The 25170-nt window shown below is 36.6% G+C and overlaps 1 protein-coding gene and 1 long non-coding RNA gene across 2 annotated transcripts in view; both read left to right on the top strand.

Moving 5' to 3' along the window:
* The window catches only part of LOC117993523 (homeotic protein empty spiracles-like), a 45446-nt gene extending 29206 nt beyond the window's left edge, over nt 1–16240 (top strand). Inside the window, exon 3 of the mRNA XM_034981323.2 lies at nt 13548–16240. Within this exon, the coding sequence (XP_034837214.1) occupies nt 13548–13745 (198 nt within the window). The 3' untranslated portion in view covers nt 13746–16240. The remainder of the gene's footprint in view (nt 1–13547) is intronic.
* Nucleotides 16241–21568: 5328 nt separating this feature from the next.
* LOC138404062 (uncharacterized) lies at nt 21569–24858 on the top strand. The gene is made up of 2 exons (XR_011238165.1): nt 21569–23787; nt 24266–24858. It is a non-coding gene; the product is annotated as an uncharacterized lncRNA (long non-coding RNA).
* The last annotated feature ends 312 nt before the right edge of the window (nt 24859–25170 follow it).

Below are 25170 nucleotides of genomic sequence, written 5' to 3'. Positions count from 1 at the left end.
AAAACAGATTTTATTTATTTTTATGCATCATAGTTTTTGATTTATCGGGCAAAATGTCTAAAAAATAGAACTGTAGTACGGAATCCTCGTTGCGCGGGCGTGACTTGACCAGTTTTTTTTCTCTGGAGATACGGTACCCTAAAAATAAAGGCCTTTGCTCACCAGTGGGAGAACAGGGTATTACATAATTCAGTCACGTGGTATAGAAATAACTTGATATCCGGTAATTTCCCGGATGTAGTTATTAAGCGGACATTTTTGGTAACTTTATTGCATTAAATTTTTAGGGTTCCGTACCTCAAAAGGAAAAACGGAACCTTTATAGGATCACTTTGTTGTCTGTCTGTCTGTCAAGAAACCTACAGGGTACTTCCCGTTGACCTAAAATCATGATTATTTGGCAGGTAGGTAGGTCTTATAGCAGATATTTGGGGAAAAATCTGAAAACCGTGAATTTAGGGTTAGATCTCACAAAAAAATAATTAAATTGTGGTCATGAACTAATAATTAGTATTTTCCACTTTCGAAGTGAGTGACTATATCAAGTGGGGTATCATATGAAAGGTCTTCACCTGTGCATTCTAAAACAGATTTTTATTTATTTTTATGTATCCATAGTTTTTGAATTATCCTGCAAAATGTCGAAAAAATACGACTGTAGTACGGAACCCTCATTGCGCGAGCCTAACTCACACTTGGCCGGTTTTTACTATTCATTATTGTTTATTGTATGTATATCCGGTATGTATATACCAGTAACAGCTTTATTATTTTTGAGGCTCTATTAAAGTCGTAGAGCCTTTCCGTATCTTTTTAGTGTTCCGTATAGCAAGAAACCCTTATAGTTTCGTCCAGTCCGTCTGTCTGTGCATCATAGTCAAATCTAAATATACATACTAGCTTATGCTCGCGACTTCGTCTGCGTGGACTACACAAATTTTAACCCCTATTTGACCCCCTTAGGGGTTGAATTTTCAAAAATCCTTTCTTAATGAATGTCTACAGCATAATAGCTAACTGCATGCCAAATGTCAGCCCCATCGGTCCTGTGGCCCTACCGCGGTTGTTTGACAGCTACAATGTCACGATCGCAATCATCTCTGATTGGTTAATGCTCGCTCACTATTGGCCACAATGCATTGTTGCAACAAGAATCGCACAAATTCAGCCAATCAGAACAATTGAGATTGTGATAATGATTGATGCAGGTTTTAGACAATCGCCCTGCAGTAGTTTGAGCTGTGCGTTGATAGATCAGTCAATCAGTCAGCCAGTCAGACCTTTTCATTCTATATATTTGAATACAAAATAAAATGACAATAATTTATAACTTAGATACGAGTATAAAAGAACAATTAAAATACCAAAGTTGTATATCGACATAACGACCCGTAAAACTCTTCAAACTTCTCAAATTGCCAATTAACTAACAAAATATGAAAGGCTGTTATAACATAATAATTATAACATTTTCATGCAAATTCGTAATGTATCGCATTTTGTATACCATGACAATAAAATTTAATTCGATCACATCTGCCGGGTGTTAGAAGAACCAGTATAAAAGATCCGCTTTTATACAAAATTTCTAGTTTAGGAGCTAGTAGATATTTTTCCTAAGTCAACAACCACAACAACAAAACCTCAATAGCTCAACCGGTAAAGGAGTGGACTGAAAACCGAAAGGTCGACGGTTCAAACTCCTCCCGTTGCACTATTGTCGTACCTACTCCTAGCACAAGCTTGACGCTTAATTGGAGAGGAAAGGGGAATATTAGTCATTTAATAATAATATATTATTATTAAATGACTAATATTCTTAGTCATTTAATAATAATATATTATTATTAAATGACTAATATTCTTTAAAAAAAAAAAAAAAAAACGGCCGGCAACGCATTGTCATATGACGGTTCCTCTGGTGCTGGAAATCTTTATGGGCGGCGGTGATCACTTAACATCAGGTGATCCGCCTGCTCATCATCATCATCAACCAATAGACGTCCACTGCTGGACAAAGGTCACTTGTAGGGACTTCCACACGCCACGGTCGTGCGCCGCCTGGATCCAGCGGCTCCCTGCGACTCGTCTGATGTCGTCCGTCCACCTAGTGGGGTATGTATGATGCATCGTATGATGCCCCACTTGGTAAAGTTATCTTAGCCAAGTCAAAATATATCCAGGCAAAAATTAAAAACAGCTCCAATGTAGTAAAAACTACCTGGAAAATAGTTAACGAAGAAACAGGAAGAGTGACACATAAAACTTGTAATTTTGAACTAAAATATCATGACAAGTTGATTACGTCAGACCCCGAGGTTGCAACCGTTTTCGAGACCTTCTTTACAGATATTCCTGTTTCTACTACAAAATCATTGAACTCTTCAGCAGCCGCCGCTCTCTCACTATTGGAGGATAACGTGCCTGAATGTAATAAAATGTTTGAATTCAGTCACGTTAGTTGCTCTGACGTTATCAAAGCTTTTAAATTAATTAATAATAAGAAAACAAATGATCTGTGGGGCATTTCCGTTAACGTTGTGAAATCATTAATTGATATTGTTGCACCCGAGTTAGCATTAATATTCAATAATTGTGTTGACTGTGGTGAGTTTCCAGACTTAATGAAACATAGTAAAATAATTCCATTATTTAAATCAGGTAGTACTAGTGACCCCACTAACTTCAGACCGATATCTGTACTACCCACTTTTAGTAAAATCTTTGAAAAAATAATTTTAACTCAACTGCTTAATTTTTTCAACATTAATGATTTATTTCACACCAAACAGTTTGGTTTTACACGGGGTCGCTCAACAACCGATGCTGGTGTTGAGTTAATACTAAATATATTTGAAGCCTGGGAGGAATCACGTGATGCGCTTGGCGTTTTATGTGATTTATCCAAGGCTTTCGACTGCGTTGATCATGAAACATTGGTCGCGAAATTGCACCATTATGGAATTAGGGGTGCAGCATTGGAATTGATGAGTTCTTACCTAAATGATAGAATACAAAGGGTAGACGTGAATGGAAAGCGATCTCCCGGATCCGTTGTAAAAATGGGGGTACCACAAGGTTCCATCTTAGGACCTTTTCTGTTCCTTATTTACATCAATGACCTTCCTTACCTCGCTAAGGACAATTACGGGATAGTCTTGTTTGCTGATGATACATCACTTTTATTTAAAATCAATCGATACTTAACAACTTTTGATGAAGTAAACAATTCTCTCACCAAGTTAGTACAGTGGTTCGAAGCTAATAACCTGCTTCTCAACGGGAAAAAGACAAAGTGTATTAAATTCACTTTACCAAATGTTAAGCAGGTGAAAACCACTGTGCAACTTAATAATGAGGAATTAGATTTAGTGGATACCGCTATTTTTCTTGGAATAACGTTAGATGCAAAACTTCAATGGGGCTCTCATATAAATAACTTATCGAACAGACTTAGTTCTGCCGCATATGCGGTAAAAACGATTCGCCAGTTGACAGACATAGAAACTGCGAGACTAGTATATTTTAGTTACTTTCACAGCATTATGTCATATGGTATATTATTATGGGGTAATGCTGCTGATATTAATTCTATTTTTGTGCTGCAGAAAAGGGCTGTTCGAGCCATATACAGTATGGGGCCACGAGAGTCGCTGAGAACTAAATTTAGGGAAGTTAAAATTATGACAGTGCATAATCAATATATTTTTGAAAATTTACTGTACGTACATAAAAACATAAATAAATTTAAAAAAAAAAGTGACTGTCATAATATAAATACTAGAAATAAAAATAAACTTGTAATTCCCGCCTCTAGGCTCAGTAAAGTTAGCAATTCATTTGCTCGTAATTCCATACGTTTCTATAATAAGCTTCCAGAAGACATATTGGAGATGTCTCTCAACAAGTTCAAAGTTTTCATAAAACGTAAACTAATTGAAAAATCCTATTACAATGTAAAGGATTATTTAAATGATAAGCAAGCTTGGGAATGAGTTGCTTAACGACTTTGTGATAGTTCTAATAAGTTTCAATAAATTTGTAAAGTGGTGATAATAAAAAGAATACCCGGCTGAGTTTGTTGTGGGCTCTTCTCAGACCTGGGCGCGTTTGGAACCCTCGTAGCTTTAGTTTTAAGTTTGCGTTATAATTATCACCACTATATTATCTTACAAATCTAACACTATACCAGACAATCAATAAGAGTAATTTATTACCTATTTTGAATAAATCATTTGACTTTGACTTTACTTCGAAAATTGAAAATACTAATTATTTGTTCATTAATACATTTTAATTTTTTTTGTGTGATGTTACCATATTAAATTCACGGTTTTCGGAATTATTCCTTTACTTGTGCTATAAGATCTACCTACCAAATTTCATGATTCTAGGTCAACGGGATGTACCCTATAGGTTTTCTTGACAGACACGACAGACAGACAGACATACTAACAGACTGACAGACGGACAGAGAGACAGACGTATAACAAAGTGATCCTATAAAGGATCCTTTTTTCCCTATACCCAATTTATGGTTATGGTTTCTAGGTCAGCGGGATGTACCCTATAGGTTTTCTTGGCAGACACGACAGACAGACAGACATACTAACAGACGGACAGAGAGACAGGCGTATAACAAAGTGATCCTATAAAGGATCCATTTTTCCTTTCGAGGTACGGAACTTTAAGAAAACAATGAACTGGTAAAAATACATCGCTCTATTTATTCAGTAGCTCCTAGACTACTCGCTTTCAAGTAAAGCTCTCAACCAACTGGTCCTATAACGGTATAAGAATCCGCAAACAATTTTGATGGAAAGGGGGAGCCAAATCCTTCGAAATAGAACCCACACTGTATAAATAAAGGGTGTCATCCAATGCCCCCAAATACTATTAAGTGCTTATGTACCCGATTATACTCCCCCAACGAATTACGGGAACGAGACAGCGGCATACGAAATCCTATAAGAGCAAAAGAGATGCGTATACAATGGGGAGATGCGCAATTAAGGGGTAGCATGAAGTTACGAATTGGGCCAGAATTTAAGCGGAAAGCTATTTATCTGTGTATTACTTTATTGTCGACCCATTAGTGCGAAAGGGACAGATGTATGGGGTGGGAAGGAGAGGCGATTATGCGACAAATTGGGGTTGTTAGGCAATTGTAATTTTTACGCCCGTTTCGCGTTTCGCTACTGTCGTTAAAGAGGAGAGTTTTATACAGGGTGATGTTTTTGATAGACATTTATTATGATAGATTATTTATTACTAGCTTTTGCCCGCGACTTGGCCCGTGAAATATAAGTACATATTATAATTTATAGCCTTAGCACTAGGGGAAAGTGCTTTCACTTGTTGTAGTTGATTTTGATGATGACGATAAATTAAAGTTACAAACCTAGATATGTATTTATCTTTCTACAATGAATCTATTTAACACGTATATCTGTTTAACACGCTTTTCATATTATCAAAGTTTCATGATATTTTTAGGGTTCCGTACCTCTAAAGGAAAAACGGAACCCTTATAGGATCACTTTGTTGTCTGTCTGTCTGTCTGTCAAGAAACCTACAGGGTACTTCCCGTTGACCTAGAATCATGAAATTTGGCAGGTATGTAGATCTTATAGCTGACATTTGGGGAAAAATCTGAAAACCGTGAATTTAGGGTTAGATCACACAAAAAAAAATTTAATTGTGGTCATGAACTAATAATTAGTATTTTCAACTTTCGAAGTGAGTGACTATATCAAGTGGGGAATCATATGAAAGGTCTTCACCTGTACATACTAAAACAGATTTTTATTTATTTTTATGCATCATAGTTTTTGAATTATCGTGCAAAATGTCGAAAAAATACGACTGTAGTACGGAACCCTCATTGCGCGAGCCTGACTGGCACTTTGCCGGTTTTTGTCATTTGAGAAAAGTAAGTAGGTAAGTATCAAGAAAATAGCGGCAAAAATATTGCTTTCTATTGTTGCAACATTAATTCTATTTTAACAGGATGAAACAGTAGCTACTTACATGCTTTTCAACATCAGTAAGTCAGTCAGTCAGTCAGTCACTATTTCCTTTTATAGTAGATTTATTGTATTATATTTAAATTGATTCTTCTAGTAGGTTATGTAGGTACCACAGATTAGAGAAGTCTTTTATCTATGGTAGGTACCTACCTACCATAGATAAAAGACGTTTTCTCCTCCGTGGTACCTACTATTGCCGGGAATAAAGGCTTTTCTTTCTTCTTTCTTAATTAAAGTTAAAACATTATAGGTACCTATGAATTGTATAAATTGATTCTTGTAGAAGTCTCTGAGATTAAGCAAGGACGGACGGACGGACGGACAGACTGACGGACGAACTTGGCGACCCAACTTGGAACCCTAAAAAGGACTATATTATACTGTAATGTAATGACTAATAATAATTTAGCATTGTATATTGTGACAATGTAGGTAGTGCCATGTCCTTGATATTTACTGCTTATGAATTACGATAGATCAGTAAATAAGCTCTAGGTATCCTATAATTGGTTCCTCATTATTGAAGCTACTTATAGATGATAGATTGTCGCAGTAATTGGGTACAACAATGCAGATTTATTTGCAGATTTTATGACCTACATTTATTATCCAGTAATTGCTTTAAATGGTTAATATACTTATTTAGGTATATTCCCTACTCACGATTTGTAAATTGTAAAGCTATTTTGAAAGGAGATTGGACAGACACAGGCCGGAGTTCTGTCCAAAGTAAGTATACTTCATAATTTAAGATAGATTTTATAATTAATCACAAATAATGGGAAATTTTATGGCTCCGTGCGCCGCGCCGCACCCCGCTTTCGGAATCTGCATTAGTGTGAGTGCTACATCCGTACACAGTAGCTACTGCACGATGCGTGGAACAATACCTGCGCGAGCTCGCACTCGCAGACGCGACTATTTAACTGCCGTGAACTATACCTAGTGATTGAAATTAGTAAATTAGTAAAAAGAGAGTAATAATAACAGGACAATACAAATTAATCACAATCACAAATACAACAATCATAGATACAACAATCACATCTTAATCACCGAATCACCACAATGATGGATAGCGATTGTACCCCAGAAGTAAGGGTTAAACGGACCGGTCCCACGGGCCCTCGTGATTAATGGGGTGTTCATATGAATCGGCCTACGGGACCCGTCGCTCGCGTCGGGGGTTAACGAGTAATGGGAATTTTTATGGCTCTCTTATTATATGGCCATGTTATGGTTTATTGGGATTTTTGCTTCTGTCAGAGATTAAAAAGCGGTGATAACATAGTCGAAGACTTATACGGTGGTCGGGGGTTCGATCCCGGGTACGCACCTCTAACTTGTCGGAGTTACGTGCGTTTTAAGCGATTAAATATTAAGTATTACGTCATATAGGTATAAGTGACAGAGACAACGCTCTACAAAACCGATATCTCATTCTAAAATCTAAAGGCCGATGTACCTACATTAGGTACCTACCTACCTACTTTCGGCCGCATGTACACTTTGAAAAAAAGTAGAGGGACAACGCTCTACGAAACCACTATCTCTTTCTAAAGGTCGATGTACAGTATTTCCTGCCGGGTAATGTACAAAGCTGTGATAGCCTAGTGGTTAGGACGTCCGCCTTCTAATCGGAGGTCGGGGGTTCGATCCTGAGCACGCACCTCTAACTTCTCAGAGTTAAGTGCGTTTTAATTAATTAAATATCACTTGCTTAAACGGTGAAGGAAAATATCGTGAGGAAACCTGCATGCCTGAGAGATCTCCATAATGTTATCGAAGGTGTGTGAAGTCTACCAATCCGCACATGGCCAGCGTGGTAGACTATGGCCAAAACCCTTCTCACTCTGAGAGGAGACCCGTGCTCTGTAGTGAGCCGGTGATGGGTTGATTATGATGATGATGATGAATGTATTAAAAGTATTAAAGAAACCATTTAAATAAATATTAAACCCAACTAACAAGTAAAGTCATCAAATAGGGTACCTAGTGCATGTCTTTAATACACGCTAAAGTTAATAGAACAATGCTACCCAACAATTACATGAAATGTGCTAAAATACTTAAAGAAAATGATCATTTTAACTTTACTGCATACAATGACACGTTTACTTAAAGTTAACTTCAGATATTTACGTAATTTAACCTCTATTGTACTAAGAGCCAGCTCGTGCCAGAACTTCGTTATTTTATAAAAGCTGAAAGTTTCTCTGCGTATTGTCCCCAACACTGGGAGGAACGTTTGTTTGTATCATGGTGGCTTTGGGAGATAACAGGTAATAAAAGTGTAATAAATCTTACGTCAGCCTAATCTTTTTTATATTTTCTTCAGAATAGTATTAGAAATCACGTCATGCATTGCCAGACATTTAGGGTGAGATTTAAGTACCTATAGACTGCACTCTGACTTTGCTTAGACTTAAAACTGAGTTAAAACGAGATAGATGTATATCTGTCACATAAATCTGTCTCGTTCTAACTCAATTTTAAGTCTGAGCTAAGGCAAAGTGCGCTCAATAGATCTCAACCTTAGTGTCATGGCAACCCCCTGCCTGACGCCCCCCTTTGACGTAAGAATTTTTGAATGTTGTATAGAAGCAGGCGTTACTTTGCAGAAGTCGGAGTGTGTTTTGGGATTTGTGTGGTGCTGCGTGGTGGTGGTGCGTATTGCTTGCCGAGTGGATGCTTTTCCTGCATGGTTAGCAGTGGGAGGGCGGGCGGTGCATTTCGCATGCTGCATGTTGTATCATACAGATGCGACCTATTTCAGCGGATTACAGCAAATTAAGCTTTTGGTTCATTGTATGTAAGATTTTTTAGTTTTTACACCTTTATTACCAGTTATCTCCTAAAGCCATAATCCAAACAAACATCCAAATAAACGTTCCTCCCCCATTGTTGGGGACAGTACGCAGAGAAACTTTCAGCTTTTATAAAATAACGAAGGTCTAGCACGCGCTGGCTTTTTGTCTATATGTTAAGAACTGTTTAGGTTATAATTTTTAACATGTTAAAACGTGTTGTAAATATGAGGTTTATGGCTGTTAAACACAGGCACCTAACTGCGAATTATGGGCATCTTTAGTAAGAACTGATTGTAAGGTTTGGGTGTTAAGCTTTTTATGTTCGTTTAATTTCGTATCCAAATTGGTAATAGTTAGCACATCTCACAAGAGATGGTCCGTTTCACAAGTCATCATCATCGCCGGCTCAAGATAGCCTAATCCCACTTCTGATGTCGGCTGAGCTGCGGCCCTTCATAATATGATGATTGATGATTAATTCAGGATTACAACATATTAGATTAACCGAGCCTTCGTGGGCGCACTGACAATATTCTCCCACTACGAGAGACAACACAAACTACCCTCAACAATCACTGGTATCACTTATTATGAGTCATAACACCAACGTCTCCTATGAGTATAGCCAATCCTAACTAACCCTACCTAAGATCATACCTAGATCAGCTCCTCTATTCCCATACCGATTCCAGACCAACCAATACCTCACTACCATACAACCTACTACCTACATAAAACCTACAGTACGACACACACAGTGTCTACTGTGAAGTGCCCTCGGCAAGAGCCACACGAATAATGCCCCGTTACAAAAAAAAAAGTGTCAATAAGAAAAATGTAACTAATACAAACACCCTTTATTTAGCTTCACAATCCAATTTCCATACATCCCTCTCTTTTTACGCTTGCCGTCCCACTCTGTCACGCGCCATTAAACTTCATACAAAGGGTGTTTGATTGATATTTGATGTCGATATGTAGTGCTAATGTAGCGTGGCGATGTCCATTGTAATCTAATTTTGGGGGGATTTGATGATCTTTTATGATCCTTTTATCCGGATCATCCAATCGCTTGGCTTTTACATTTTTCATCCAAAAACAGGCTTCCGGTGTTGCATTTTTTAAAGAAAAATCAGAGAGGTTACAGTGAACGCAAACCAAGTGATAAACTCCGGGTGGATTAAGGTTTTTAAAAATCCCTAAAGAACCCTTTGATTTTTTGAATTAAAAATAGCCTATGTCTGTCTTCCGCTAGCTATTTTTCTGTACCTGCTAAATTTTATCAGATTCTGTTGAATTTGAAAGGCACAGATTGGAGATTGACCTTGAAAAGTTAAGACAGACAGACACACTTTCGCAGTTTTAAATATTAGTATAGACTAGCTTATGCTCGCGACTTCGTCCGCGTGGACTACATAAATTTCAAACTCCTATTTCACCCCCTTAGGGGTTGAATTTTAAAGAAAATTTAGCGGATGCCTACGTCATAATATAGCTATCTGCATGCCAAACTTTAGTCCGATCCTACGATACGTCCAGTAGTTTGAGTTGTGCGTTGTTAGATCAGTCAGTCAGTCACCTTTTCCTTTTATATATTTAGACTAGCTTATGCTCACGACTTTGTCGGCGTGGACTACATAAATTTCAAACCCCTATTTCACCCCTTTAGGGGTTGAATTTTCATAAATCGTTTCTTAACGGATGCCTACATAATAACTATCTGCATGCCAAATTTCAGTCCGATCCGTCCAGTAGGTAGTTTCAGCTGTGCGTTGTTAGATCAGTCAGTCAGTCAGTCACCTTTTCCTTTTATATATTTAGATTTGGCATTGCACTTTGGCCCTATGCCGAAAAATAAACTATATAGGTAGGTTTCATTTGATATGTTTTTCATAAGCATTGAGCTAACATGCATAACGTGTATTGCTAAATTAAAAATAATAATGAGTGTCATTTCTTGTGCGATGGTACGGAACCCTTCGTGTACGAGTCCGGCTCACACTTGACCAATTTTAAATACACTTGTTCCAGAATATCGAAAGGTATCTAACGCAGTTTTCGATACGCTTGTCGTAACAGCTCCTGAAAAGAAAGAAAAAACAATTAAAATCTTGCAGAACTAATCATAAAACGGAAAATTAATATTGTACACGTTCCGAACAATTTCAGTTGACTATTAAAAGTTAACATTTAAATAGTATTCCAATATTTGACGCCATTACAGAGTTGATTGTTTGGCGGTTAGTGCGTAACTTACAATTCAAACAACAATAAATTATTTCGCGACACTTTCTTGATAGCGAGAAATTGAATGTGATTGCTTTGTACCAGCCAAGAACCTACATATCAAACTACTTGTTCACATACTACTTGTGACATATTTTATAATAAAATTCCACAAGCAATTTTAGACTTGCCTTTACCTACACAAGTTTAAAAAATGTGTTAAAAGTATGCTCCTAAAAAAAGCATATTATACAGTCGCAGACTATGTAAACGATAAAAAAGCTTGGATTTGACTCGCTCCAGCAATGCGCGGGGCTGCAATGCTTGTATAGTACGGTATAATAACATTGTAAATTGAAAAATTAAAAAGAGCAACCGCCGAGTTTCTTGCTGGTTCTTCTCGGTAGGAACGGCATTCCGAACCAGTGGTAAATTAAAACTACCTGACTATTCATAAGCACTTTTAAAAAGTTTACATGAATAAAAAAAACATTCTATTCTATTCTTTTCTATTCTATTCTATTCTTGAAAATAAACAAATGTTAAATTGTACCAACTGTAATTGTAAAAAAAAATCGGGCCGAATTGAAAACCCCCTCCTTTATGATAGTCGGCTAAAAAGCTGTGATAGCCTAGTGGTTAGGACGTCCGCCTTCTAATCGGAGGTTGGGGGTTCGATCCCGGGCACGCACCTCTAACTTTTCGGAGCTATGTGCGTTTTTAGTAATAATTAAATATCACTTGCTTTAACGGTAAAGGAAAACATCGTGAGGAAACCTGCATGCCTGAGAGTTCCCATAATGTTATCAAAGGTGTGTGACGTCTACCAATCCGCACATGGCCAGCGTGGTAGACTATGGCCAAAACCCCTTCTGATCCCCCACTGCTAAAATGCAGAAAAAGCAAGCAATACGCACTAAGTAGGTATACCTACCTAAGAATTCACAACCAAAAAAGATTTGCAATTGCAAAATATAGACCTTACAAATACACATTGGAAAGATTTGCAGTTACACCTTACAATGCACGATTGCAAAGATTTGCAATTAGACCTTACAATGCACAATTGCGAAGATTTGCAATTGAAATTAAACCAATGCACAATTGCAATTAGATCTTACAATGCACAATTGCAAAGACCACGCGTTGTTCTCTACCTACTTACTTAGTTTGTTTTACGCTGCAGTCAGTAAACGTTTTGACATTTCCAAATTTCAATAAAAATGGTAAATGCATGGCGAATACAAGACATAACTCAACATTTATGAGTATATCCAAAACTGAAATATTCTTGTGCTACCATATTTTCATAGAGCAACACTAAACTAAAACTTCAGTGAATAGATTTCATCGGCCATTAACCACGTGACGGATTGCTTTGCAAAATGGCGGCGGAGTGTACGCGGGAAATCTCTTTGTTAGCTGTACAGACCGTTCACTGTAACTTGTTCCCTGCCGTTATGTTGGCACCATTGCAAATCACACAATAATGAACCCTAAGCTCTAAGGAATAAAGCATACAAAGCAATGGTGCCAACATGACGGCAGGGGTCAAGTTATAGTAAACGATCTGTAGAAAAATTTCGACAGTTTTCTTTCAATACGCGATGAATTATGGCCGGGGGTGTATGAATAGTTTTATTATCTTTAACCCTTTATGTAAGGGTTAATCGAGCGTGGAACTGCATTATTACCCTTGTTATATCAATTGAAATATTTACTTCTCTATTAAGTTTATTTTATAGTTTTATTGATTTCTTACATAAAATATAATATAGAAGTAGGTAATATTATGATAATAAGAACCTTTAGGCAAGGTTTTAGTTATTGCCTTAATCTGCCATGCGATTTAGTTTCATTCGGAACTGATTTGAGACTCAGACTGAAAAATATAGAGCCAGGAGCGCACTTTGCTCAGAGGCTCAGACCACAGATTTATATAGTCCGTAAAAAATGAGAATTTAATCGCCATTTTAACTCTATGTGTCCAACTGCCATGTCAAAAGTACGATTCACCTTTAAAATAAGGACTAAAATCCGACTTTTGACATGAATTTTGAATAAAGGGGATATCTACTCGTGTGAAAAGGATAAGGCGACTGACTGACTGACAGATCTATCAACGCATAGCTCAAACTACGGAACGGATCGGGCTGAAATTTGGCATGCAGATAGCTATTAATATGACGTACACGTCCGCTAAAAAGGATTTTTGCTACCCCTAAGGGGTAAATATGGGTTTGAAATTTGTGTAGTCTACGCGGACGAAGTCGCCGGCGTAAGCTAGTATGTATAAAAAGGAAAAGGTGACTGACTAACTGACTGACTGACTGACTGATTTCTATCAACGCAAAGCTGAAACTAAAGGAATTTGAAAATTCGACTCCAAAGGGGGTAAATCAGGGTTTTGAAATTTGATTAGTCGCGGGCATAAGGTAGTAAGTTATCAATATGTATTTTCAAATGCCTCTTTCTTTCACAGGTAAAAGTCTGGTTCCAAAACAGAAGAACGAAACATAAAAGAATGCAGCAAGAAGAAGAAGCTAAAACTGGTACCAAATCCGGTTCTTCGAGCTCAAAACCAGAAGATAACCAGTTCAACAACTCCTACGAAGAAGAAGACGAAGAACTAATAGACATGGACATGGACGAGTTAAGTGAAAGTGAAAACGAAACGTAAAATAAACGAAAAGTGAACGTAAGTGACAGGACACTGTATAGTGATAAAGATTTGAGTGTGAATTTAAAGTAAAGAAACGCGTCACTGCAGTTGATATAAAACTGTCAATTCGTGCAACTAAACGCTGAGATTTGACAGATTTACGTCAACTTTAGTGATACGTTTATTTTATTTGAATTCGAGGCTCAGGACGCTATGACGTGTAAATAGTATTGTAATTTGTAATTTAGTTAAAAATAGTAGATTATTATTTATTTCCTGATTCAATTTAAAAGAATTTGTATATGAGTATGAAACGATTTTAATTTTAGGCAACATTGAAAAATTGAATATGACATGAAGGTTCTAAGTTGTAAATTAAATCTAATCATATCTAGGTACCTACTTGAGATGTTTACGTAAAAGTAAGAGCTGAGAAAAATTTTGCTTGTATTTTACGGGCGTCGTTTTGTGACATATCTATATCAAATAGATCTTGGCAAAACTTTGCTCAGACTAAAGACAAATTTATACCAATGACATGAATCTGTCTCGTTATAACTTTATGTATCTAAAAAAGTCTGAGCAAAGCCCAAAGTTCTGTAAATTCCAGCGTAAGACTAAAATCTTACTAGGTGCTAGTGCAGAGAGGCAAATACGCGTCCTTTCGCTTCAATGTAAGCCAAATGCCAATGTGTCTAGAGCCTTACAGTAATTTCATAATTAATTAATCAAGACTGTCACGTCAAGACGCAGGTAAAAAAACTTAATTATCTTACAGTCCACCTTTTATTCGGCTAATTTATCTTAATTCACAAATCGTCGTTAATTAAACTTAAATTAAACAAGCGTCATTAAATTAACGGGACCCGTTCCAAAATGGCGTCGGTACATTCTTGTTAGCGCATCATAAGTTATTAGTTAACCGAAATTGGCCGCATTATAATAGTTTTGGGATTAAATTAATTAAAAAATACCTCCTTTGATGCGTTGTTAGTGATGTGGGTATAATTAGACAGTTTGATTTTGAACGCTGATAGGCGGTGCTATGGTTTCTGAGCCGGCTGTCAACATTAAAACGAGAGGGGAGATATACTTTTAGAATGTGTTAGAAAAAGAAAGGTTATATTTATAGAGATGGTAGGCGATTATAATACCGTCGCTTGTGGGCCTATTATTAAGAGATGGTTTAGGAGTTACGGACTGTTCACTATAACTTGTCCCCAGCCGTCATGTTGGCACCATTGCTTTGTTTGCTTTATTCCTTGGAGCTTAGGGTTTATTATTGTGTGATTTGCAATGGTGCCAACATGACCTCAGGGAACAAGTTATAGTGAACAGTCTGTTATAGGACGTCGTATCTTTGGTTGGGATCACGTTCAATAATTGCTTGGACGCAACAAAATTGTTTTTAAACTGTTGACGATTGTTCTCTACGGCTATTTGTCTACGCGCATTCGGTATTTGAGATTGAGATCTCTCAAGATGGGTCGGTGATCAGTTTCACGCATTCGACGTTATTGTATGAGTGTTCAGTGTTGTAAGCGCTTTTATTGTTATTGGTGTATTGATCTTGACTTTCAAATTTTGTTTTTTAAAAGAATAAATATTAGCCATGATAATCATGACTGATATTCCCCTTCCCCTCCAACTAAGCGTAAAGCTTGTGCTAGGAGTATAGGTACGACAATAGTGCAACGGGTATAGGATTTGAACCGCCGACCGTTGAGCTATTGAGTCTCCGAATAATATGAATTATTAAATCAGGAACTGTTTGTTGAATAACAATGTTTATCAAGCCTAGAACGTCATTGTTTTCCATGGTTTGATCAAGATCTAAATTCTCAAAAACATGACTGAGCCAAAATTTATTAAAGTTTAAGAGTGTCTGGCAAGGGGTTGCCACCATACTAAGTGTCTGGCAATGCATGACGTTATTTCTAATAGGTAGATACTATTCCGACGAAAATTTAAAAAAAATTATAGGTACTTTGACGAAAAATTTTATACTTTTACCTTTTTTACCTGTTATCTGCCAAAGCTACGATGATCTAACCTTCATAGTCGCTGATGGTTCCTCCCTTGCGGGCAATGCACATAGACACTTTCAGCCATTATAAAATAATGACGGTCTGGCCCTAACGGGCTCTCAGAGTGAGATCTATAGAGCGTATACTTTAACTTTGGTCAGGCTTAAGTTAAGTTTTTTACACAGTAAAAACGAGATGGATTTATGTCAGACTCATAAGTCTATCTCGTTTGAACTCTGAGTAAAGTCAAAGTGCGCTCTATAAATCTCAGCCCTAGGCTGAGATCTGAGCGCACTTTGATTTTGCTCAGACTTAAGATCGAGTTAAAACGAGACAGATTTTTGTGAGAGATATAGCGCTGTCTCTATTTAACTCTGTCTTAGGTCTAAGCTAAGTCAGAGTGCGCTCTATAAGTAGATCTCACCATTAGTCCTCTATTGATTGGTATATGGTAGCGGTTACCGCTTCATAAGCTGTGGTAGCCTAGTGGTTAGGACGTCCGCCTTCTAATCGGAGGTCGGGGGTTCGATCCCGGGCACGCACCTCTAACTTTTCGGAGTTATGTGTTTAAGTAATTAAAATAATATCACTTGCTTTAACGGTGAAGGAAAACATCGTGACGAGACCTGCATGCCTGAGAGTTCTCCATAATGTTTTCAAAGGTGTGTGAAGTCTGCCAATCCGCACTTGGCCAGCGTGTTAGACTTTGGCCAAAACCCTTCTCACTCTGAGAGGAGACCCGTGCTCTGTAGTGAGCCGGCGATGGGTTGATCATGATGATGATGTCCGCTTCATAATAACAAAATTCTTGCTGTCTCCATAAATAGGTACATAATTGCCTACTATGTTACACGAGTGAAACGTTTCGTCCAGTATTTTAGAGGACATAAAACGTTTATTCCTTCATAAACTTTGTTATTACAAGATAGGTAGCCAAATTGATATGCTCATAAATGTCTTACAACAAGGAGCGAGTCGCTTTAATCAAGAGTAAGAAGATACACCTATATCTACTAAGTTTTCCTGACAAAGTATCGGCCCACCAGGTCTATGGCCGCGGATACCCGTGTCAGTTTTACAAACCATCATCATCATCATGATCAACCCATCGCCGGCTCACTACAGAGCACGGGTCTCCTCTCAGAGTGAGAAGGATTTGGCCATAGTCTACCAATCCGCACATGGCTGGCCATGTGCGGATTGGTAGACTTCACACACCTTTGAGAACATTATGGTGAACTCTCAGGCATGCAGGTTTCCTCACGAGGTTTTCCTTCACCGTCAAAGCAAGTGATATTTAATTATAGGTACTTAAAACGCACATAACTCCGAAAAGTTAGAGGTGCAACCCCCGACCTCCGATAAGAAGGCGGACGTCCTAACCACTAGGCTATCACAGCTAACAAATACAAATCATTTATTTGCACGATTGCAGGTAATATTGGTGTTAACGGTGATTAGGTTTTTTAAAAATCCCGTGGGAACTCTTTGATTTTCCGGGATAAAATGTTAGCCTATATGTCTCTTGTATAGGTCTTTATCTATACCCATTCCCCATGCAAAAAATCACGTCAATCCGTTGCACCGTTGCTACGTGATTGAAGAACAAACCAACAAACAAACAAACACACTTTCGCATTTATAATAAGAGTACTTATACGTCCAATTCTGGGTGGTAAAAAATATTGAAACACGGAACCCCCGTTCACTTAAAGTCCGATTATAAGCCTAATTTGTGTTGGCTTTTCCGTCTTTTGTTCCCATGATTTATGGGCCTCGGCTGTAGGTACCTACTGGGCTCTTTACTTCCCATTATGCGTTGTTATTTTGAAAACTTGCTCGCAATTGTAATATTTTGCAATTACTTTTTGAGTTACACGGTTTTTTTTTTATTGTCGATGACATATTTTTCGATATAGGTACCTGAGTCCCGCAAAATGCTATTGCGCTGGAACCAAGTCTCATTAACATCGAAATGACGTCATTTTGACGTCAGCCGAAATAAAAATATACCATCAGCTCGAAACTTCAGTCTAGTGCTGAAGTCGCTAAAATGGCGGCCACGAGCAATTTGCTAATGCGCATTGTCGCCATTTTAGTTGCCGCGGGACTTATATGATTTTAACTAATGGCCTAAGAGCCAGCGCGTGCCAGACCTTCCTTATTTTATAAAAGCTGAAAGTTTCTCTGCGTGTCCCCAACACTGGGAGGAACGTTTGTTCGGATTTTTGTTTGAATCATGGTGACTTTGGGAGACAACAGGTAATAAAGGTGTAAAAATCTTACGTCAAAGTATACCTACCTAAAGTCTAATTTCTTCAGAATACTATCTATTAGAAATCATGTCATGCATTGCCAGACAGTATGGTGGCAACCCCCTGCCAGACACTTTTAAAGTTTAATAAATTATCAAAAAAAAGTTCAATTCTGCTAACGGCCGAAATTAACAAATAATCAATCTATCTGTCGGTAATCAGATTCTTCAGATTTTTATTTATTTTTATGCATAATAGTTTTTGATTTATCATGTAAAATGTCGAAAAAAATACGACGTACGGAACCCTCGGTGCGCGAGTCTGACTCGCACTTGGCAGATTTTTTATTTGTACCTACCAATAAAAAGAAGCATTGGCCAGAGTAGTAATTTTTTCCAAGTTTATTATCGATTATAATGAATTTTCTCAGTGATCCCACAACTCGATTCCTATTTTCCGGTCAATTGAGCGCCATTTTCATTACGCCTTATTCATTAACTGTTTCTGATTAGCGGCCATGTTGTAATTTAACGATCTATTCGAAAAGTTGATGTTTCATTGCTTCGTATTACTGATTAGGTGAAATTATTCGAAATTATTCCTTCATTTGGAGACATGGAGCTAAATCGATAATGGTTTCTGATTAGGTTGTTTAATTTTGGTTTTATTTGGCCCGTTTGGTGGGATATGGGTTTTAATCGATTAAAATCGATAATCGTTTTTGATTGCGCTGTTTAATTATCCTTTTAAGTACTTACTTGGGTTTTTATTAAGACATTTGAAAAATATTTCACGCATTTATATCATCACACTAGGTACCAAATTTTTTGGATTAATTGGACCTACAATTTTGAACTGTACTTTTTAAGCAATTAAATAGCACATACTGACTCTTATTATATATTGTGTGCTTTAATGGTGAAGGAAAAATACGTGAGCAAAGCAGAATGTTCTCAAAGACGTGTGGAGTCTGCCGCACGTCTGAAGTCACGCAGCGTGGTGGACTAGGTAGGTGCATGGTCAATACAATCCCCTCCTCATTCTACAAGGAGGCTCAGTAATGGGGTCTCGTAGGCACTCTTCGGGTACGGTACCCTACAAACATAAATTAATTACACCATACGAACAGGATTTGACACATAAGGAGTGTAATAGCCAAGTTATTCTCGTCTATACCTTTATTAGTCTATGAATGGCAATTGTGTGCTAATTCCTAGGCATATAGATACATCTTGTAATAAACCTAGGTTTTTATACTGAGATATAATTCTTATTTAACACTCATACAAGAACAATTTTATTTAATCGCCGTGTAAAGGTGCATACACATTAGTGGATTGTTGTGTGTCGTGAGGTGATAGAATGCGATCAGCTGCGCGATTGCGGTAGAATGACAGCTAAAGTGTCACGATCGCAATCACCTCTAGTTGGTTGACGCTCGCTCACTATTAGCTACAATGCATTGTTGCAACAAGAATAGCACAAATTCAGCCAATCACAACAATTGAGATTGTAATAATGATTGATGCAGGTTTTACGAAATCGCCTTACAGAGTCGCACGTCTACTTAGTACCTGGCAGGGAAGACTGTCTGTCACTCATGCCTATGAGCGTGTGTAATGGCTCTATACCCTGGTCAGGAAAACGAGCTAATAAGGAAGTATAAGAAAGCGCAGGTAATTTCTCGCAGTTCTAAAATTTTACATAACATATCGACCTCTATCATCACCACGTAAAGCACTTTCTACTGAGAAAAAAGGGCACCCGCGCGCGCGAATATACCAATATGCATTGACTCTAAGGGGATTGAATAGGGGATGAACGAAAATCCCATCGATGACACGGCTAGATAGCTATAAAAATAATTATAAAGATGTCTGGTGTAGCACTCTGCGCACTTCGCTCAGATTTGTTGATCGTCGCGGCAGATTACGGTCGCAACTCGCAACACACCTCAACACAGTGATGTGTACACAGCTTTATGACAACTGACATAAATGACATTTTAAAATAATATACCTATGAGAAGCTTTAGCCATTTATGTTCTATGATTAATGATTAATAAGTAATTCATGGTATTTTCCCGCTTTTCCCCGCGACTTCGTGTATGCATTTAAAAGTATTTAAAATCCTGTGGGAATACTGTGAGATTTTTTCTGGATTAAAACATATCCTGTCCGTCTTTAGGATGCAAATTATCTCTCTTCTGCCAAATTACGTTGAAATCAGTTAAGTACATATTTTTAAGACTTAAAAACATTAAAAAAAGTTTAGTTTCGTTTAATATTCTTTATTGTTCACCAAAAAGAAAAGACAGAAAAAGAAACATGTAAAAGAAGAAGATACAATTCAAAAAGTTATCTATATTACAAACTTTTGGAATCATAAAATTACGTAAAAACCTACTAATTTTGTGCCTAAAACCTTTATGTCATATTCATATTATATGCCAATTTGTATATATAGTATGTAGACTAACTTGTTATGTTTAGTGCACAAATATTTATTAAGATATAAAATATATATTGAGCGAATAGACATTTGCAACAGTATCAAAATTATACCTATCCCAAGAAAACTTACCATTAAGTGTGCGATTAATTTTCATATTTTTTTTCATTAAGGGGTCACGAACACGACCCACAGTTATGAGGAATACGATGCCGAGAGAGACAGATCTAAATAAAAATACAAATTATTTCATTCAACTTAAAATATGTACCCAACAGTGTTATTCTCTAAACGCAACGCTGAAATACATATTGTAAGGCTGATATCATATTTTCTAAATTGATGGCTGATATTATAGAACACATATTTTGAATATCTGTAAAATTGGGGTTTTTAGCAATGATTTTCGGCATTTAAAAGAGTAAAAAATAATATTTATTAATATGTACCTACCTAACAGTGTTACCTATTCTCTAAACGCACAACTACAATTTCAACGCTGAAATAATACATATTATAGAGTTGATATCATATTTTCTAAATCGACGGCTGATATTTTAGAGCACACATTTTGAATATTTGTGAAATTGGGGTTTTCAGCAATGAATTCGGCATTTAAAAGAGTAAAAAATATATAAATAGCTTATGTACCTTCCTATTATGTACAATACAATGTAAAAGTAGATAATAGATTTTCGCTCAAAATATTGTAGTTGTATTAAGTCAGTTCCTTTAGAATTAAATTGAGATAATAATTAATTATGTCCAATAATAAATTGTATTGGATAACAAACAACTTACCTAATTATAATAATTTTGGCGACAAACTATGATTTTATGGATTTTGCCAATTTTGCGTTTTCTGCACTTGTTTTTTAATGTTGTGGTGGAGCTTAAAAAGATTTTTTTTGTACAATGCATATTATTTTATCCAAAAATATGTAAATAGATTGCGTGCAGACGAATATTTGGTAATTTCTAAAAAATCAAACCTTAAGTCTGTCGTACGCTAGAGTAAAACATGCGACAATGTGGCATGCAAGAAATGGAAACACTAATTTTGCAGCCAAGCAGCATGTCGTAGTGCCGAGACAATCAACATGTCTGACGACGATTTTTGCTACATTTTAAATTATCCAAAAAATTATATAAAAGAAAAAGCTGACTGACTGACTGGCTGACTGACTGATCTATCAACGTACAGCACAAACTACTGGACGGATCGGGCTGAAATTTGGCATGCCGCATTGTTGCACTATGTTGCTTTGGTGTAATGAAGCTTTAGGTACCTACAGCTCAAATGAAATCCAGTGCTGTACAGATCGTTCAAAAAATTAACGTAATATGTTTGTGTACACATCGAAGTTACAGCATTTTGGATGATTTTTTATGTTTTTTTTCCAAAATTACTTGATGCTGTAACGATTGATGATGTTATTAAGAAAACTATTATATTAAATTATTATAAAAAAGTTAAAAACATTGTAAATATACATTATTTATTTTTATTTCTCGTACTTAAATGGAAAACGTTTAAATTATAATATAAGTACTTATTTTTATGCTGGATGTCTTAAAAGTTATAAGTATAAATATAGTTGGTTTATAATTCATATTAATAGAACGATATTGAAATTCGTAAATATTTATTTATTTGTTATTTTTAAAAATCCCGTGGAAAATCTTTGATTTTCCGGGTTAAAAGTAGCCTATAACTCTTCAGGTCTTCAACAATAGCAAAAATCACGTCAATGTAGGTATTGCTCCGTGACGTGTTTGAAGGAAAAGGAAACAAATCATAAAAACTAAAATATTTTCGAATTTATAATATTAGTTCCAGAACAGTTATACAGTATTTAAATATTAAAAAAATTCGGTATGTTTTTGTAAGCTTTAGAAAATATTTGGAACTTAACGATCACAGCCTTGCTTATAAATTTCAACGCAGTCGCAGCGACGAACAACAAGCGACACAACATTAAATTAAATTTTTGTTAACTAAACTAATTTATTGTTTGTAATATTTGAAACAACTAGGTAAAACCATCCAGCATTAAATTGTTCCTTAAACTTTGAGGTGTCTAGCCATAATATTATTATAAAGTAAAAATGGTTGTAAATATTTATAAAATATTCTATTAAATTCTTCAACTTATGAGAGACTCCTTTCATGAAAATTAGTATCGATTATTTTTTGTTAATTTAGATTTTTACTAGCTATTAAAATAGCCTCAATAGGTGAACGGCTATCTAATAAATAAATAAAAAAGAAACGGGCCGAATTGAGAACCACCTCCTTTTTGAAAGTCGGTTGAAAAGTGGCCAAGTGAAAGTCGGGCCTAGCTTTTTTAGGGTTCCGTACATAGAGCCTCAATAGCTTAACGGGTAAAGCAGTGAACTGAAAACCAAACGGCGGGCAAAGTCGACGGTTCATACCCCGCCCGTTGCACTATTGTCGGGTCTACTCCTAGCACAAGCTTGACGCTTAGTTGGAGAGGAAAGGGGAATATTAGTCATTTAACATGGCTAATATTCTTTAAAAAAAAAAATGTGCCTATATCCGTAAACAAAAAAAAAGATTCCGACGAATTGAGAACCTCCTCCTTTTTTGAAGTCGGTTAAAAAATTAACGATGAAGAAAAACCTCGTGGGGAAACCTGCGTTTTTCCCATTCAAAATTGTGTTTTGTGTACTTCTTAAAAAGGTTTTTCTGTATCTTCTTTCTTTATATTTTAAAAAATGTTTTGTTAGTTACTAGCTTATGCTCGCGACTTTGTCCGCGTGGACTATACAAACTTCAAACCCCTATTTCACCTCCTTAGGGGTTGAATTTTCAAAAATCCTTTTTTAGCGGATGCCTACGTCATAATAGCTACCTGCATGCCAAATATCAGCCCGATCCGTCTAGTAGTTTGAGCTGTGCGTTGATAGATCAGTCAGTCAGTCAGTCAGTCACCTTTTCCTTTTATATATTTAGATTTTTTCCTGATTTTATCTGAAGTCGTCTCCTATAGGTTGAATAATTGATTAAAGATAAAATTATGTACCTAGACTACCTAGTAAAATTGTAAATTATACCGTCTTATTTAATTATCTAGCTAGGTGTAAATATAAATATGTGTGTTAGTTTCGACATATAGATGTAAGACGTAAGTGTGTGTGTACAGTCTAGGCGTCCATTAGACGACAAGTTCTGTACTGTATCAGTCAATCCCGTCAATCACTCTACTAATATAAGTCCCGCAAATTGCTATTGTGCTGGAACCATGTCTCATTTACATAGAAATGACGTCATTTTAACGTCATTTGACGTAGGTATATTTAAGGCAGCTCAGTTCGGTGCTTTCTCCATACAAACGTAGGAGGGAAAATACAACAATATTCGATATTGTACGCACAAAACTAAGAATTATATCGATTTATCTCGTCATTATCTAGGTTTATTGATATATAAAATATTGAAAAAAATATTGATTTAAAAGTTACGAGGCTCAAAAGATTCCTATTTTAACACTAAATTAATGACAACTTTGGGCGTAAATAAATAAGATTAGGGATATGAAAATTCTAAAACAATTTATCATTAGACGTTGTTTATTTATTCATTAGTTGAAATAACTTTACTTTGCAAACATAAATTCAGCAGTTTGTTCTCAAAAATACTTTTCCTAAACCCTTTTCGCGCGCTTGATTTCAGTGAAAATCATCGTGCCTCTCAACTTTCTCATACAATGTCAAGTGAAAAGCAAACATGTTACCCACGTGCGCTGCCAATTTTGGTCGAGCGTCCTGCGTCACCTTAAGTAAAAATATACCATCAGCTCGAAACTTCAGTCTAAATACGTCACTAAAATGGCGGCCACGCGCATTAACAATTTTCGGGACCTATACAAGTACGCTGGACTTGCGATTGCCGGCCCGTTTTTGTTGCAACTTGATTTTCGCCATTTTGGCGCTGCATTATGTGAGCGTACTCGGAATTAATTAATGTTAGTGATACGAAATTAGTCATTATAGTGTCAATACGGTATTTGACAACGTCGATATTCTATGAAATAATGGAATGTGACGTCACATCATAATGACGTACTTTTTTAGTTTAATCGATAATTTAAAATGGTTACTACACTTAAAATTAACAAAGGACGTGGATTTGTCGTATTTTGAAGACCCTCTATTTAATAATCACTGAGAAATAATTTATTTTTGATGTAGTCAACTACCCAATACGGAGACCGTTTGACACAAAGTGTCAATTTTAATTCCCGATAAGCTCGGTGGGGCACAGTGAAACTGATCGTCTAATGGACGCCTAACACTATCGTGATTGTACCTAAGTATGTGCTGATGTGGCAAATACAACGAGTGATATATAAATATATGTTTTTACTCATTTATGTCTTTTTGTTTGATTACTTTCCTACCTACGGGAACCAGCTGAGATGAATGTTTCAAAAAATACCGATTAGATAGGTACCTATAGTACTTACACGATATAGTAAGAAGTTAAATACCTACGCTTTAACAGTGAAGGGAAACATCTTGAGGAAATCTGCATGCCTGAGAGTTCTCCATGTAACCTTCTCAAAGGTGTGTGAAGTCTGCCAATCCGCTATTGGCCAGCGTGGTAGACTATGTCTAAACCGTTCTCATACTGAGAGGAGACCCGTGCTCTGTAGTGAGCCGGCGATGGGTTGATCATGATGATG

Source organism: Maniola hyperantus, chromosome 24 (assembly GCF_902806685.2).
Source record: "Maniola hyperantus chromosome 24, iAphHyp1.2, whole genome shotgun sequence".
NCBI classification, from domain to species: Eukaryota; Metazoa; Arthropoda; class Insecta; order Lepidoptera; family Nymphalidae; genus Maniola; species Maniola hyperantus.
This window is presented reverse-complemented; position numbering and strand designations above follow the sequence as displayed.